The sequence below is a fragment of the Coffea eugenioides genome, chromosome 10, assembly GCF_003713205.1.
Source record: "Coffea eugenioides isolate CCC68of chromosome 10, Ceug_1.0, whole genome shotgun sequence".
Taxonomy (NCBI): Eukaryota; Viridiplantae; Streptophyta; class Magnoliopsida; order Gentianales; family Rubiaceae; genus Coffea; species Coffea eugenioides.
In genome coordinates, this window is record NC_040044.1 from 82,813 (window position 1) to 99,113 (window position 16,301).

Here is a 16,301-nt window from a genome sequence, read left to right on the forward strand (position 1 = left end):
ATAACTCACATGACAATTACCATTACCCTTATAACCATATAATCAGCATTTGGAGCATAAGAGCACAAGTTAGACAAAATCACCAGTGGAAGAACAAGAGGTCCAATTTGCAGGGAGCTGCAGCGCATCTTCAAATACCTTACTAATGATGGCCTGCCAAAGTCAGAAAAATAGAAAGATAGCACTGCTTGTGGGAGGGGCAGGAGAGATATGAGCCAGCGGAGGCCATTGGGATGTGTACAACAAGGAAAACACTGGCCACATCACCCCAAGAGTTTGGAGATTTTTTTCTTTAGCTTTGACGAGTTCAAGAGAATGATGACAGCGATCTGCGTTCCTAATAGAGTACAACAATAGTAACAATGCTGTGCTGCTCTCTCCTCATCCAACACCTACCTGCACCTCCTACTCTACGCCCAACAGGGCCTAATATTTTCTACTACATGACCCAAAAAAAAAAAACACACACACACTTCCCCCATTTTGTTCTCGTTATAACGTTATCGTACATCACATGCTGTGGCTATTTTAGGTATCTGAACATGCTTTCATGCAGATAAACCGCCACCCTGTCTGCATATAATAAGCTAATCTTTGGATCCCTAGTTCCCACAAAGATGCTGTCATATATCAAACAGAATTTGCCCAAAATGCTTGTCATTCCCATTGCATGAGTGCACACAAATAATATCTCAAGCTTCATTTGCATTTATAACAGCAGCTTAAAGGCCATTGAGGGTAACCACAATTTGACGAGCAGTACCAAAGTCACGGTGCTCACACAGCCATATTCCCTGTATCACCAAAAAGGGAACTGTTTAAGAAACCAACCTTTCAATAATTGATGCATTGGAACAAATTCCATTAGCTTCTAAGGGTCAATATTTTATCTTTTAATCACTGGAAGCAAATATACAAAATTGAAATCCGAATTAACAAAAGTAATCATGTCTTAGAAACTTCATTACATAGTACCGAGAGATTAACAAGGGACATCCCAAGAGTTGTTTATTACTACTAAAACTAACTATACTCATTCTAGTTCTTCACAACATCAGACATTCCCACTATAAATTGCTTGTTCCATTGACCGTATATTACCTAATACTCCAGTCTTTATAATTAAAGAAAACTCACCAGACTCCTAGTCGAAGTATCGGCTCAGAATATAAATAAAATATGTCTCCGCACTATGAATATATAGCATCGGAACAATGATTAATCAATCATCATAGCCATGGCATAAGCGGACGATGGATCTTTGAATTGAAGTTCAACCATCTGTAGCTCATTACTCTACAATTTTTTATATTGTTTTGCATATATCAATTTGAATCAGAACGTCTAACATGCACCTTCACTTACTGTATTTAGTTGTTAAATCTCAGAAACCTAATCCTATGACCTATATTCTTCTACCAATCAATTCAGAACCAACACACCAGATTATCCGATATAGTTCGCTGCAATTTGTGCAACTATTAAATGAATAGATATAGGGTCCTATTGGATGGTGTGTGTTTTTGGGTGTTTGTCTAGAAATTTACTCTAGATTATTTTAATTGTTTTAGGCGTGTTTGTCCAAAACACCCCCTCCACCCTCCTACCCTGACCACCTGCCACCCACCCCTGATCACCGCCCCCTCCCTCCTCATTTCCCCCACTACCCACCACCTGCCGCCTCTCCTCTCCACAGTATGTACTCAAGGGAAGGCATGCACGTGAGAAGGAAGTTTAAGCTGCTCCAAATGGCTACACTTTAAGTAGGCATAGAATTCTTTCCTTATTGGAACCCAACAAGCCATGCAGATGACAAAGTTTGAATCTCCTTCCTTCTGCTGAGAAAATGATGAAGCCCCTCTTTCATTTGGGCTTTAGATTGGTTAACTAAACGATGAAGTAAACATGTTTGGATTAAACAAACTGGATATATCCATATGAAACATGAATGCCACAAATGAATGCTAACTTTGGTTTGGTAAACCAAAGCCAAAGCCAATAACACACAGACTATTCGAGCAATGTACAGTATAAGGTTGACAAGAAGGGTATGTTGGAAGCATGAAATTGGTCAACATGTACTTTGGGTAAAAAGGGAAAATTTTTATGAAACAGCAAGAAGAGAATGCAGTACCTGCCAAGTTCCCATGTTAAGCTTTCCATTGGTAATTGGTATCCTACACGACCCAAACACACTGTCAATGGCTTTTTCAACAATAATAAAACATAACAACATTCCAACAAAAGATAACGAACTAGATTTACGTCAGGGTGCAGCCAAACATTGATGACTTGATGTGAGCGGGCATGTCATCTGGACCTGCAGAATAATACAATTCTTGATCATCATTTTGAGATTTGTAAACAATTAACTCAAAAATATTTTGACAAATAGGATTTTACAACTTCATGCCACTTAGCCACCATTCTGGCTGCAATTTGATATTTCACAATTGGCATTTGAAATTTTCCATTCGAGGAACGAAATATTTAAACATGAATATAATTATGCAAAATGGTGTCTCAGTGTCTGCAATTTGCAAGAGATATACTGCTTGATCAACTGAAATTTCTTCAACCATGCATAGTAAAAAGTTAAAGAAGGTTTGGTGTCATGAGCACAAGAAATACAGCCAAATGATGGGACAACATAATATGCACTTGTCACAAGAGGCAAGCAAAAGGAGATGGAAACAAGACCTCAAAGATAACAACATATGTGGCATATCTTGATTTAGTTATCATCTCCAGATATTGCAATAGTTGCCAATTTCTTTGGATGTCTGATACTTAAACTACAAGATATGCCAATCCCTTCTGACAGTTCAAATTGCATTATACAGCAAGCTAAATAAAGACATGAGAACAAGAACTCGAAATTAGCAAGATACTTGGCGAATCATAATTTGTTCTCTCGAAACTTTGCAATCCAACACTTAATATAAAACTTCAGCACAGAGAAAGAAACCAAAACTTCCTAACAAACCCCTACCACCCTGCCACTTCAAGTTTAGAACCTTGGACCACATGCATCATGCTGCAAGAGTTCAATTTAACCTCTTTCTTCATCATATACTGTAGAATAACTTACCTCCTCCACTTCAGGAAGAGGATGATGATGCTAGTTATAAAAGATATATCCAGGCGCGTAAACAAATTTACAAAAAGGATTGGGTTAGGGTAGAATAAACTTTCATTAAAACTCTTCCTTGATAAAAAGTTCCTCTAACAAATGCAGAAATTGAACATACTAGCAGACCCATAAATGAAATATTAATTTCATGAAAAAAATAATTGCAAATAAAAAAAAGCTTTCCAGGCAAATGGAACAATCTGCAAAGCAGAGAATCTTGCTCTCAGGAAAATAGGCCATAGACTAACCTTCCAATGTATGCTTCCATGGAGCTGAAGTTCCCTGGAATCAAGTTTCAAATATAAATAACACAGGAAACAGACAATATACACTATTGCATCTAAATATTCAACTAACAAGCTTACCTCAGGAACTACCCTGTTCAGAAATGTCTCAGTATCATCTCGAACATCAGAGTCATAGTTCTCATTAATGGTCAATGAAGCACTGGTATGCTGCACTGATGCATCAAGGAAAAAGGAAAATAAATGCTCCACAATATGAGCTATGGGTTCGTCACACTTACACCAATTAAGATCTGGTTAACTTACCACTATGGCCCTAGAGTTTGAGAAATTATGGACCCCTTTTGACTGAATAGTCAACTAACAAAAAAACCCTCACTGTCAAATTCCATTACACCAAAAAGACTACATTTTAAGTGTCTATGACATTTTCTGTTGCCAAAGTAACCTTTTAACAATGCTTAGTCATCAAGTTAGGGTAGTGTATTAATAAGAATAGGAATACTTCTAACAAAACAAAAACAAATTTTATCTAGCATACTTTACTTCTAAGAAAACAGTTCCATTGAATAACCCACTTATACAAATTGATAAAGCAAATACTTCTAAGAAAACAAATTCCATCAAGAATACAAATATTTCTAAGAGTACAAACCAGGATGTAACGCAATCTTATAGCAATCCCATATTTAGCTTTTTTATTTTTCATGAACAATTAGCAACATATTACTAGATAACACCTACTTGAACACTTAAAACCTCAATGATATTAACTTAAAACCTCAATGATATTAGTCTACATAGTTAAAAACCTGATAGATGCATAAAATCCAAGACTGACACAGGGAAACATGCATCACCAGAATGACATCTTTCTGACAATGCATCAAGAAAACAGTATTGGTTCCTAATATTGCATAACCTTTTATATTTTACTAATTGATTAATCCCTTTTTCTTAGAAAACAAAAATAAAATATCTACAGGAAAAAAGTGGGTAACTAATAAAATTGTAATAAATTGCTTTGATATTAAAAAAAATTTCAGCTACAAATTTAGAATAAAATAAACTATTAAACGTTCTTTGTTTGCTCGGAAGAAAATAAAAGCAATAGTTTGCAGGATTTCAGGGTAACACTAGTAATCAATGGTCAATTAGTGTAAAAAAAATGATGAGATAATCTACAACAGTCTTTCTTTTCTAAATATGTAATTATCAAAACCTAATGAATCTTAATAGGGGATGCAATTTTTTAAATTAAATGCCTATTGTAATTTTCTGCTTTTTTTAAGACAGATTCATCATGATTGCTAAGTAATATCCAAAAGATCTAAAAATATATGCAGTACTTCCAGAGTTCCAAAAGTTGATTACACTATCAGGTATTATTAGACAAAATAAATGTGCTAGACTTTCTATGCATCAGTAAAAATCAACTTTAGAGAGAGAAAGAGAGGGAGTCTGTGTGGTGATAATGATAAAATTAAGATCTAAAGATACCAGCATAAGCAATCACTTTAAGAAAATGGCTATACCAAGAAATGCATCTACCATAATACAATAAGATTTTACAAAGGGTTCTGATGAAAAATATATGAATCTAGATTGCCAAATGAATATGGAAACTAACCATATAATTGTTAAAGATGCATTTAAAATAGAAATAAGTAAACCAAAATAGTTAAAGGATTTCAAGATTAAACCATTTTTAGTATGACAATCTAGAGGTATTAAGCTGAAAAGACACCATAACCCTACCCACTATTCTGATATTAAAATCAGAAGTACGGAAATCTCGTCGATAAAGTTTAGATTGCCCTCATTGTTTTGTACCTTTCTTTTGAATTATCTTTTATACATACATACTAGTCTGAGGAATTAAAATATTTATCTTATTACATTAACTTGCTCATCCTCTCCCTCCTCCACCTCCTAATAATCCAACAATTTAAAAAAAAAAAAGAATCCAGGACAAAAACATAGAACAGGCCAATCAACAAATTATAAATACTAATGCACTCATTTGCCGGACATTTGCAGACTTGAAGAATCAAAAGGGTGCACACAAAAAGACATCCCCATATAAAGAATAGAAATGCAACTTATAGAAACTATGAAACAGTCAACAACAAAAGCAACCTGTCCCCAACATTGTACAGACCAGCAGACCTGGTTGTACTATCGGAAGAAAATATGATGGTTTCAGAGGTAGAGGGAATGTAGAGGTGTGGAGGTGGCTGCCATAGCAACAAAGGAGATGGATATGCTTGAAGAGAAGAATTAGCGGCAACAAGAGGGCCAGGGGTGGGCAATGCATCTGGCAGTGGCTTGGAAAGGAGGGGTGGAGAGTAGCACTGTAGCCTAAAGAAAAGAGATAAGAGCAAGAAGGGGCGGTTCAATTGAGGGAAAAAGAGGCAGGGGCTACTAGGGGATGAAGGGCAGGTGCATAAAAAAGAGGAAAGGAAGATAGGCACAAGGGAACATGCTGAAGAAAAGGAAGGGAAATATGTATAAGGGACACCTAGTTGGTGAAGGGGAAGGAGCGTGGAGAAATACAAAGCAGCGAAGAGGGGTGGCCAGCGGAAGAAGCAGAGGAAGGAAGGGGGGGGGGAGTTCCTAGAGAAGGATTGGTCTGTCAAATACTTACAGAAAAGATGTGCAAGACCACATTTAAAGCCTGACAAGTCTTGCCCAATTTCCTTCAAAATCTGAGACATGGAAAAGGTCACTAATCACTACCACCTTCACAAGAATGAAAGTAAAGCACCAAAATAAACAGATGTGCACATGTAGTTATTCCAGGTAATTTTCTCAATATATGAACAAAACATCCCTCACATTTACCCGTTCGACTTTTTCGTCCCTCACATTTAAAATGATGCATTTAAGTCTCCCGCAAATATGAAGCACACCAATTGAGCTATCTGTCAGGATCGATCAGAAGAAGTTTTAGGATCAGGTAAATTTCGGGTCATTGGATATGTAGTGGGTGGGTCAAAATCCCTGATTTAACCTTTTCTACGCCACTAAAATTCATAACGCGTGAGTCCTGTGACAGTTTTAAGCTAAGGTTACGGGAACTAGAGTTAGGATCAAGATGGAATCTTTCACTTTTGTGAGGAATGCAAATGCATCATTTTAAATGTGAGGAACAAAAAAAAAAGTAAAATTGCAAAACACGAGGGACGTTTTGATTTAAGTACCAACACTCACAGGTTGTGTTAACTAATAGTAGTACTGCAAAAAATTATTTAAGCACTAATTACTAGCACAAAATATCAAGAACATTTATACAGATTGATGACTGAAAATTACTACTGACAAACAATACCTACAAATGGTACAATGGGAACGTCATACGGCCACACTTGATTTGTACTGGAAAAGAAAATCCTGGGGCGTGAGGGTGGGTTTTAACGGTAAGCGGCAAACACCAAAGATCAACGGGGAACATGTTTACCTTCCAGAAGGCCAGAAAAGTTAAGTGGGATTTTAAAAGAATTACCTTTGCAGAAAAGGGGTAAAGCTGCAAAGCTCAAAGGTGGCATGAAAGCTTTAAAACTGTAGCAAGTAAGAGGCGTATGCTATATTGATGTGGGAAGACAAAGCACAAAAGAATTTGTAGTGGCGATGCACAGAACAAAATGTTTGTGCAATCCCGCCGGGGGTATAATAGGTGGCGTTACCTTGGAGGTGATAAGATGACAGCCTCGCCTCTGTGGAGGGATGGTAATAGTCTTCTGAGCCCACTTGGGTGAGGTAGCAGTAGCAGCCGCGGCGGCACCACCCCCGGAGGAAGCCATGAACGGGAATGAGCGGTGACGGTGGATTGTCCTCCTCTTGGGAATCTGAGTTGCAGTGCGGAGGGATTTTAATCTGATGATGGGTCCCGGTCCCAGGCACAACTGGTTGGCGGCGAAGGTTGTTGTTAATGGGCGACTGGTATCAGAGGAGACGGAGCACACCAAAAATGAAGAGGCCAACGATGAGAGGTTCATCTCAGGGGAAGATTGAATACCTATTTATATTGATTAGCTTAAAATTTTTAAATTGATCCTCTTCGTCCTCCCTTCTTCAACAAATCAACCAATACTCCAATTACTTTGCTTAGTAGTCAGTGCTGCTCCATTACTATTAGTGGTGTTTCTGCAGACTACAGACTAGTGTAGATCTCATCTACTCCGGGCCGGCCACTATCTTCCTGCTCTTTACTTGGGTTGGGTTTGCCCATACCACACCCAACAAATTCTAGTATCTAAACTCGAGTGATTCCGGACTCCCCCCCCCCTCTAAGCCCCAAACTAAGCGATGCTAAGCATCAGCCCACTCGCTTATGGCTTTTTTCATTTCTTTTTAATGTTCAGTGGTTTGATCGCAACTTATAATTATATCTTTTTTTTTTCTTTTTTTTTCGACACAGGAGTGTCCGGGTCAATCCTTATGGGGCTCGACTAATCCCCTACGGTCCGGAAGAGGAGGCCCCACTCCACTCCGGACACAGTAACTCCAGGCAGACTCGAACCTTGGTTGCCCAATGCCGGACAACGCCCCTAAAGAGGAAAGCGTGACCGACTGAGCTGCCTGGGGGCCTTATAATCATATCATTGCTAACTACAAAATTGTAGTAATGCTACTATAGCAGGAGAAAAGGATGAGTGAGAAATTGCAAATCTTACAATAGAAATATAAAAGAAAGGATATGAGAGTCAAGACTAAGAGCTCCAGTTAAGCAACCTCGAAATATTGACTAAATTTGAGTTACTCAATAATACGTACGAATTGAGTTCGAGTGTTTCTAAAATCATAAGTTCAAGAGTCTAATCCATCTTTCAATACATATATATATATATATATTAAATTTTTTTTATTTATTAGTGTGATATGTCGATTATATCCTTTGTTTGACATTACATATAAAATATTAATTTTTTATATGAGTTCATTTGACTTTTTGAAAATTGGAAGAGATTGAATTTAGTTATTATCTTAATTTGAGTTGACTACCGGATCTCCACTTGAATGCACCCTTATCTTGTGCTAAATTGGCTAATATTTGATGGGTATGCATATATTGCTAATTATTTTCTTCTAAGCAAGAGGTGTTAACTCTTAAACCCCAAACCTCTCCCATAGTGCTAATTAGTTAAGCTCTAATTCTAGAGTATTAGTAGGGAATGTTATTAAAAATAGACAATATAATTTGTTTTTCAAATAATATTGGCTGCGTTTGGATTGGGTGTTTTTGCACCTGTTTTTGAAAAACTATTTTTCACATTCCAAATGCTACAGTAATGTGTATTTCAAAAACAACTTCAAAAACACCATATCCAAACAATATATCAAAAACAACTCCAAATATATTTCAATTATGTATATTTAATTTGTATATTTTAATAAGTATATTTCAATTTGTATATTTTAATTATGTATTTTAATATGTATATTTCAATTATATTTTAATATATTTTAATATGTATATTTCAATTATGTATTTTAATATGTATATTTCAATTATGTATTTTAATATGTATATTTCAATTATGTATATTATATATATTATATTAATATAAATATATTTATTTCAATTATGTATAATATTATATATATTATATCAATTGAAATAAATATTATATATTTATATAAATACATTTATTTATATATAAATTTATAAATATATTTATTCAATTTTGTTTTATAATATATATTAATATGTATATTTCAATTATGTATATTATACATAAATTATATTAATAATAATGTATATTATATATATTATACATTTCTAATATTATATATTTGTACATACATATTATAAATATTTTATTTTATTTATAATATATTTTTATATATTTATAATATATTTACATAAATATTATATGTTATATAAATTATATATAATATAATATATAATATATTATACTTTTATATAAATGTACATTTATACATAATATATAAATATTTATGTATATTTATAATATACATTTATATTATGTATAATATATAATATAATACATTTATATATTTATATTAATATACATAATATTAATTTTACATTTATACATAATATTAATACATGTATATATTTATATTAATTATATTAATACATTTCTACATAATATTAATATATATTTATAATTTAATAATTTATACCTTTATATAATATTCATTTATAATTTATACATTTTTAATAATATACACTTATACATTTAAATATACATTTATATTATGTATTATATATAATATAATACATTTATACATTTATATTAATATACATAATATTAATTTTACATTTATACATAATATCAATACATATATACATTTATATTAATTATATAAATACATTTCTACATAATATTAATATATATTTATAATATACTAATTTATACAATTATAATAATATACACTTATAATTTATAATATATTTATAATATTCATTTATAATTTATACATTTATAATAATATACACTTATACATTTATAAATATATTTATATTATGTATTAAATATAATATAATACATTTATATATTTTTATATGAATATATAAATATATTTATTTATAAATATCTATAAATGTATTATAAATGCATAAATGTATATTTATATAAAAATATAAAAATTATAATATTCTAAAAATACTCAAAAATATGTTTCAAAAATACCACTAAAAATAATCCAAAAAAATCTACAGTAAAAGTTTTTCATATAGTTTTTGAAAAACAACCCAAAAAACAACTAATCCAAACGGATTTGTTTTTCAGATTCAAAATGCTACAGTGGTGTTTTTGAAAAATAAACCCAAAAACAGCTAATCCAAACGGAGAGATTGTTGTTGTATTATAAACAAAATTTCCAAATAATCTCCTATGATGTTTGGGTATGGTTCAGTGATTATGCATGATTGGTTGATGGTTGATTTTTGCTGTTCCTTCCTTCCGTCACTAATTTTCATTTTACTACGATTTGCTTCCTTTAGTTCATTAATGTATGTTTGTGTAGGAGGAGGATTAGATGGTACAGGAATCAATCAAATCCATTTTACCAGTTTAGGGTATTCATTTTTCGTATATACCACAGTGCTTCTTTTGCTACGCTACTATTGCTCGTAGGATCGCCATCGCCCAGCAGACAAGAAGCCACGGTGTCGGCGGGACTCTAATTTACTCATCCTCGGAACTACTTGAAATGGCGGCGGCTGTGTCACATTGGCGGCGGCGGCGGTCATCTCTGTGTGCTGCACTCGTGGTTGTGGGTGCTGTCATCGTCGCATTCTTCGGGGTGTCTCCTTGCAATGCCTTGTTGTTGTCGGAAGAAGCAGAAGAGGATAACAAGTCTCTTGTTTCCCGAATTGCCTTCGGATCCTGCGCCAACCAGAGCGCTCCCCAGGTTTTCTCTTTTCTTCTTTTTTTTTTCCCAAATAACAGTGTAATATTAAGAAAGAAGAAACAGTTCGTCATTCGGTAGATTGATTTAAGTAGGAGGAGCAAGTATCTTTCTTGATTACTAGGTTACTATTGATTAGATGATGGTATTTCTCCCACTTCTACGGCTAAGCATTTTTCATTCTTTTGAAGCCCATATGGGATGCAATCATCGACTTCAATCCCCATGTATTTATCTGGCTGGGCGACAACATATACGGTGACATCCGCCGTCCCTTTAGGCTTTTCGGCAAACAAAGAACTATTGGTCCTTGGAAGAATGTTCCCCGTTTCATCCCTTCCTCCGAGCATGAAATGCAGTCTAGATATCTCCTGGCTAAAAACTCTCCCGGTTACTCTCGTCTTCGCCTCAACACCAAGGTACCTTCTCTTCTTCCTAGTTAGTTATTTTCCTGCTGCTATTTTCCTGATGTACTATACTACTACTACCCGTACTACTGCTACCTCTACCTCCCTTCTCATTCTGCAGGTTATTGGCACTTGGGACGACCATGATTATGGACTAAACGATGCCGGCAAGGAATTCAGTGCCAAAATCACCAACCAAAGGCTTTTGCTAGATTTCCTGGACGAGCCCCAAGATAGTCCCCGGTTGGATTCCCTTCTCCCTCCACTTCAAATAAGTCCTCCCCTCATTCTATACATATCACACCTACCTTCTGAAAAATTAAGCTGCAAATTACATTTCACGCTGACATGCACTTGGTCCACCCATGCTAAAGCTCAACCTTTTTTCACGCACCAGCTATCTTTTTTGATAGGCGCAAGCAAGCTGGTGTCTATGCATCGTACACATTTGGCCCAAGGGGTAGACAAGTCAAGGTATTGTAACTCCCAACATCCACTATTCTTGCTCCTGCGTGGAAGACTGGGACTTCTCGTGTTTTGTTATGGGTCTTAAACTTCTTCAGGTTATTCTTTTGGATACTAGGTACCATAGAGACCCTTTATTTAGTGATGGAAGTATCGTGGGAAGTCTGCAATGGGAATGGTTGGCGAAGGAGTTAAAAGGTCCTGCCACAGCCATTACTATCATCGGATCTTCTATACAGGTAGATATTTTGAAAATTTTTTTATCATCTGTTATGTTAGATTATGCATCGTTGTTGCTGTGCTGGTTCCTGGTGCGCTATGATGCTACAAGCTCTGATGTAGGATCAATATAGCGCTTTAATCACAATGATGCTTTTCCCGCTCTTTGTTCTGTTTAAATGGGGTTTTATGAATTCCACTTTTGCCCTTCCCTGAAACCAGAAAGTGGAGATAGATGGTGGTTGGAAATTTTTTGATGGTAGAGTGTGGAAGGACTAAATTGGTCAAAGAAAATTTTCTTCAAGGACTGAATTGGTGAAAGTAAAAGATGAAGGATATAAAGTTGAAGGACTAATCCAGCCATTTGTCCTAACACTGATACTATCTCACTTAATCTCTCTATCTTACGATCCTGTGGTTGATTGCTGCTTGTATCATTCACTGGGGAACATGTTGATAGATGTGCGGATTTAGCATTTCATTTATCCTTGTCTTCTGAATTGGTCTCAACAAAAAGCAAGAAAGAAACACTATATGTTGATATATGACTTTTTCCCATTCTTAATTTGTTTCTTTTTATGTGACAGTCAGACGTAAGTCACCACATATGAACTGGATAGGAGTGGTTCAATTCAACCAAATAGTACCGGATTTGTATTCAAGTTGTTTAATTGCCTTTTCATTTTCTTGGCATTTTTGGTATATTTCTTGTCAAGATCATTTGGTGACACTCTTACTGCCACATTTTACATGCTTGGTGAACATAGCTTGGGAAAGAGGATTAGGAGAAAGTTTTTAGTGGAACTCATTCTTTGTTCCTGAATCCACATCGTTTTTTGTTTACTTCTCATCCTTTTTATAAATTCTTCACGTTGCTTGTTCCTCCAGGTGATATCAAACCTGTCAGCAACCACTGGCCCTTTGTTTTACATGGAGTCCTGGGGTCGTTTTCCAAAAGAAAGAAGTCGTCTTTTTGAATTAATATCTGAGAGTAAGGTGATGGTTTCTTGATTACTTTTTTAACAAGGAAAAAAAATTTAATTCACTTCTGATTGAGCTGGATAAGCGTTTTCTAGTGCTATTGACCTTTTTCATACAAGCTTGAAGAACTTAATATCTACACTCAGTTGAAGATTGTCAGTATAATTTGATCTCGTATTCAAATTCTTGTTTGTTTTCTTGTTATTCTTGAAATAGAGGGAAGGGGTGTTCTTCATCAGTGGGGATGTTCATTTTGGGGAAATTACAAGATATGATTGTGCAGCTGGATACCCCTTATATGATATAACATCAAGTGGGATTACCCAGGCTGTGGAGAAGGCAGTCCCTTCACCGCTTCATTTCCTTGTGAGATTTGCGGCACGCTTGACTCCGAGTACTATGAGAGTGATGGATAGAGGCTGCAGCTACAGTTCATGTACGTATGGTATGTCCTCGATTGCATTTTATTGAGTTTACCTGACTTGCTGCATGCATTTGGATAATTGATCTCCAAGATCTGCATATTTTTTAGGGAAGCCAAATTTTGGAATAGTTGAGATTAATTGGGATACTGCTCCTGTCAATTTGAAATTCGAAGTGAGGGATGAAAATGGAGATACTGTTATTGGAGTGAATACCTCATTATCACAATTGAAAGCCCAAAGGACGGAATCTAAGTTTACCAAGGTAGAAGGGAAATATAAAAACCATTGCCTTTTGGAAGTTGAACTGCCATGGATGATCAGATATCGGTTGGCCATCATGTTCTTTTGCACTGTAGGAGGTACTTGTCATTTTCTCCTCCTTTTTCTTTTATTAATGATTTCTTGTGAGAATTTTTCTGGTATGATGGAGTTAACTGTTATTCAGAGAACTATAGCATCAAATAGTCACCAAGTAGAATTATGCACTTATTGCTCAATGGAGCTTCTTTTTTTTTTTTTTCTTTTTTAATTTAAATCAATGGCTTTAATAAGAGGCTTAGATAGATATTTTCAAAAGCAGTTCTTTCTTTCTTTGAAACTGTTGTTCAGTTATGTTTTTGAGGAACAAATATTAGATTGTGCAGTGGGCTAGTTTGATATTGTCTAGTTGCAACTGTATTTGTAGCTTACAAATACAACAAATTAACATTAAAATATATTTGCTTTCTTAGCTATCCATCATGCATGTGTACAAACCTTTGCATTTGTTAATGGTGGGGTTTCATATGAGACAGTGGACTCTTCTGCTTACAGATGTAGAACAGGAAAAAAATTGTGAGATATAAACTAAGAAATGATAGAAGAAGGCAAAACAATGGAACAACCTGTTTGTTAACTCTGGGATAAGTACACGGGAAAGAAAAAGCTTTTATTTTAATCGAAAAAGAGATAAAAACAAATAATCTAAGCCTTTTACTCCTCCTATTGGAAATAAACTCTTTTCTCTTCTTTTCTTGTGCAGGAGTAATACTAAACTGACTACATGGAATGCCTATATAGTGTTATAAGGCAACAAGTGCATATGGACCATATGTTACTTCCTGAAATGAAAGATGAAATTCTTTTTGACTTTTTTCCTTGTTGCAGTAAATGAACTGAAGAGCACATGAACTGGTTGGAATTACATAATAAGAACATTATAATGAAAGTCTGCTGATGTCACTTAGTTCGCAGACCTAGTCAACTAAGATTGAATAGTTTTGCTTTTGGATCTTAATAATGACATGAAATGAACCAGTTCTGGAGATATATGGCTGGTCAAAATTTTTACATGGTCTCTTTATAAAAGCCCATTATTGGTGGAAGAAGGCAGACATGGGACTAATGGAGTTAAGAAACAGCATGTGGATTGGAGGCCATAGTCTGATGGAATTTTTCTTCTGGCCAGGACCCCAAAAAACAGTTCCTCCCTAGTTTTATTCCAGACTCCATATAGATATCCTTTTATCATGTGGTCACAAACTTTCCTGGTGAGCTAGGAGATGAAAGAAAAGGAAACTTGAGGATGTTTTATCATTCTTATATAGATTACAAGCAGGTCCACGAAGGTAGAACAGAAAAACGGAAATTACGGGTTACACAGCTGATTTGGTTCACGACAATAGTTACACTAGCAGGAAGGGGATCCACAGAGCTCTCACATTCTAGATAGCTTGTAGGCATCGTTATGATTGTCTGGGACTATTTTAACTTTGTTATCTGTGTGGAGGCTTATCATTTGAGTGATGCTACTTTTAGACTGTTATTCTTGTCTTCTCAATTTCTTATTTTGTCTTCTTTTTTTTTTTTTCCATTCACCTTTGCAGTGTTGCTGCTGCTTCTCATAGGTGTGTTTTACACTGTCATATCACTGTGCAGCCGATGTCTCCAAAAGTGCAAGCTTGATTGAAAAATTGAATGGCGATCCTCAGAGTTGATGTTATCCTGATCAAACGAATTGAGAGTTATTCACTTTACAATCCAGCTCAACTCCAAGATAGTGCCACATATGCAAAACTCCGTCTGCTTATTTCCATTAGATTTATATTGGTAGACGACTTACTTATTAATTTACTTTGCGGTGCGCTCTAACTCATTTTGTCTTGGCCTTTACAAGTACTGGGAACAATCATGTCACCGAGTGTCATTACTTTGGTAATCTGTCTTGATCAGTCATTAGGTCCATCTGCTTATGGATGGATGTACCACTTTAACCCGTTGTGATTCAGCTGTGACAAGAACGACCATGAGCTGCAACAACAGCTATAGGGCGGGGCAACCACAGCATTCACCGACTTCAACCTTTCTGACAAGTGAAACTGCTGCAATTAGTTCAAACTACTTTTGAGCGGAGCGTCCGCAAGTCAGTTCTATTCTGCGCCAAATCAAGTTTGCCCCGCCAATATATGACAGGTGAGTTTTGTTAGACAAAAAATTAGATGCATGAGACAGCAAGCTGTGCTTTCGTTGGCTAATAATGACTGAAATTGGGCATAATTTATGTACTACAACTTGGGCGGAGTTTGGCCCCCGGTCAACTCTTGGTACTCCACGACACTTTTTTTTTTTTTTTTGGCTCAGTGAAAATTAGCTCTTACATTGAATTAAAAAGACATTCAGTGCAATTATCGTTATAAGATTCTTACTTGCACATAGCTACAGTATTGTTTGCTATTGCGGCCATAGTTTTGCCAATGACAAGCAATTGATCAGTTATCAGTTAAGGCACCATACACTACTATAAAGGAAAAAAATGACAGCACTTTCCCTTTGGGCTGTTCTGTTCTGCATGATACAAGATAAAAGGCCAGAACATGAGAAGGCCTAAAGCCCTTGCAGTTGAAACCAGGACGACGACATCGTGAAACAGAAATCAGCAGAAATGCAATTTTCACTCTGATGCTACTCGTGCAAGAGGCGAAAACTTTCAGGCATTTTAGGCACCTTTTTTTTAAAAAAAAAATAATTTTAGGCACTTGTTGCGCTAAAGTTGTGTCCATGGAAGCAT

The 16,301-nt window shown here is 35.4% G+C and overlaps 2 protein-coding genes across 6 annotated transcripts; one reads left to right on the forward strand and one right to left on the reverse strand.

The window, feature by feature from the left end:
• Positions 1–160: 160 nt before the first annotated feature.
• On the reverse strand, positions 161–7,640 carry LOC113750884 (UPF0047 protein YjbQ). 2 transcript variants are annotated; one of them, XM_027294824.1, is made up of 7 exons: positions 7,065–7,638; positions 6,026–6,086; positions 3,499–3,593; positions 3,382–3,415; positions 2,266–2,320; positions 2,135–2,177; positions 161–794 (listed from the first exon to the last, which is right to left on the reverse strand). In XM_027294824.1, the coding sequence occupies exons 1-7, from the start codon at positions 7,374–7,376 to the stop codon at positions 723–725; spliced, it is 672 nt and encodes a 223-aa protein (XP_027150625.1). In that variant the 5' UTR covers positions 7,377–7,638; the 3' UTR covers positions 161–722. The 2 variants fall into 2 exon arrangements, with proteins under 2 accessions (XP_027150625.1, XP_027150626.1); XM_027294825.1 differs by lacking the exon at positions 6,026–6,086 and having other exon boundaries at positions 3,499–3,588; positions 7,065–7,640.
• Positions 7,641–10,293: 2,653 nt separating this feature from the next.
• LOC113748703 lies at positions 10,294–15,861 on the forward strand. 4 transcript variants are annotated; one of them, XM_027292237.1, is made up of 9 exons: positions 10,294–10,761; positions 10,950–11,177; positions 11,287–11,408; positions 11,579–11,639; positions 11,729–11,869; positions 12,738–12,845; positions 13,047–13,275; positions 13,363–13,614; positions 15,121–15,861. In XM_027292237.1, exons 1-9 carry the CDS (start codon positions 10,561–10,563, stop codon positions 15,201–15,203), a joined length of 1,425 nt encoding a protein of 474 aa, XP_027148038.1. In that variant the 5' UTR covers positions 10,294–10,560; the 3' UTR covers positions 15,204–15,861. The 4 variants fall into 4 exon arrangements, with proteins under 4 accessions (XP_027148038.1, XP_027148040.1, XP_027148039.1 ...); XM_027292239.1 differs by having other exon boundaries at positions 15,173–15,861; XM_027292238.1 differs by having other exon boundaries at positions 13,047–13,266.
• Positions 15,862–16,301: the final 440 nt, after the last annotated feature.

Coding starts and splice junctions, on each gene's coding strand:
- LOC113750884 (XM_027294824.1), bottom strand. CDS start 7,376: ATGAACCTCTCATCGTTGGCCTCTTCATTTTTGGTGTGCTCCGTCTCC. Junction 3,594..6,025: donor TGGTCTTGCACATCTTTTCT/GTAAGTATTTGA, acceptor TTGATGCATCAG/TGCAGCATACCAGTGCTTCA. Junction 3,416..3,498: donor TGAACAGGGTAGTTCCTGAG/GTAAGCTTGTTA, acceptor ACTTGATTCCAG/GGAACTTCAGCTCCATGGAA.
- LOC113748703 (XM_027292237.1), top strand. CDS start 10,561: ATGGCGGCGGCTGTGTCACATTGGCGGCGGCGGCGGTCATCTCTGTGT. Junction 11,870..12,737: donor TCATCGGATCTTCTATACAG/GTAGATATTTTG, acceptor TTGTTCCTCCAG/GTGATATCAAACCTGTCAGC. Junction 12,846..13,046: donor AATTAATATCTGAGAGTAAG/GTGATGGTTTCT, acceptor TTCTTGAAATAG/AGGGAAGGGGTGTTCTTCAT.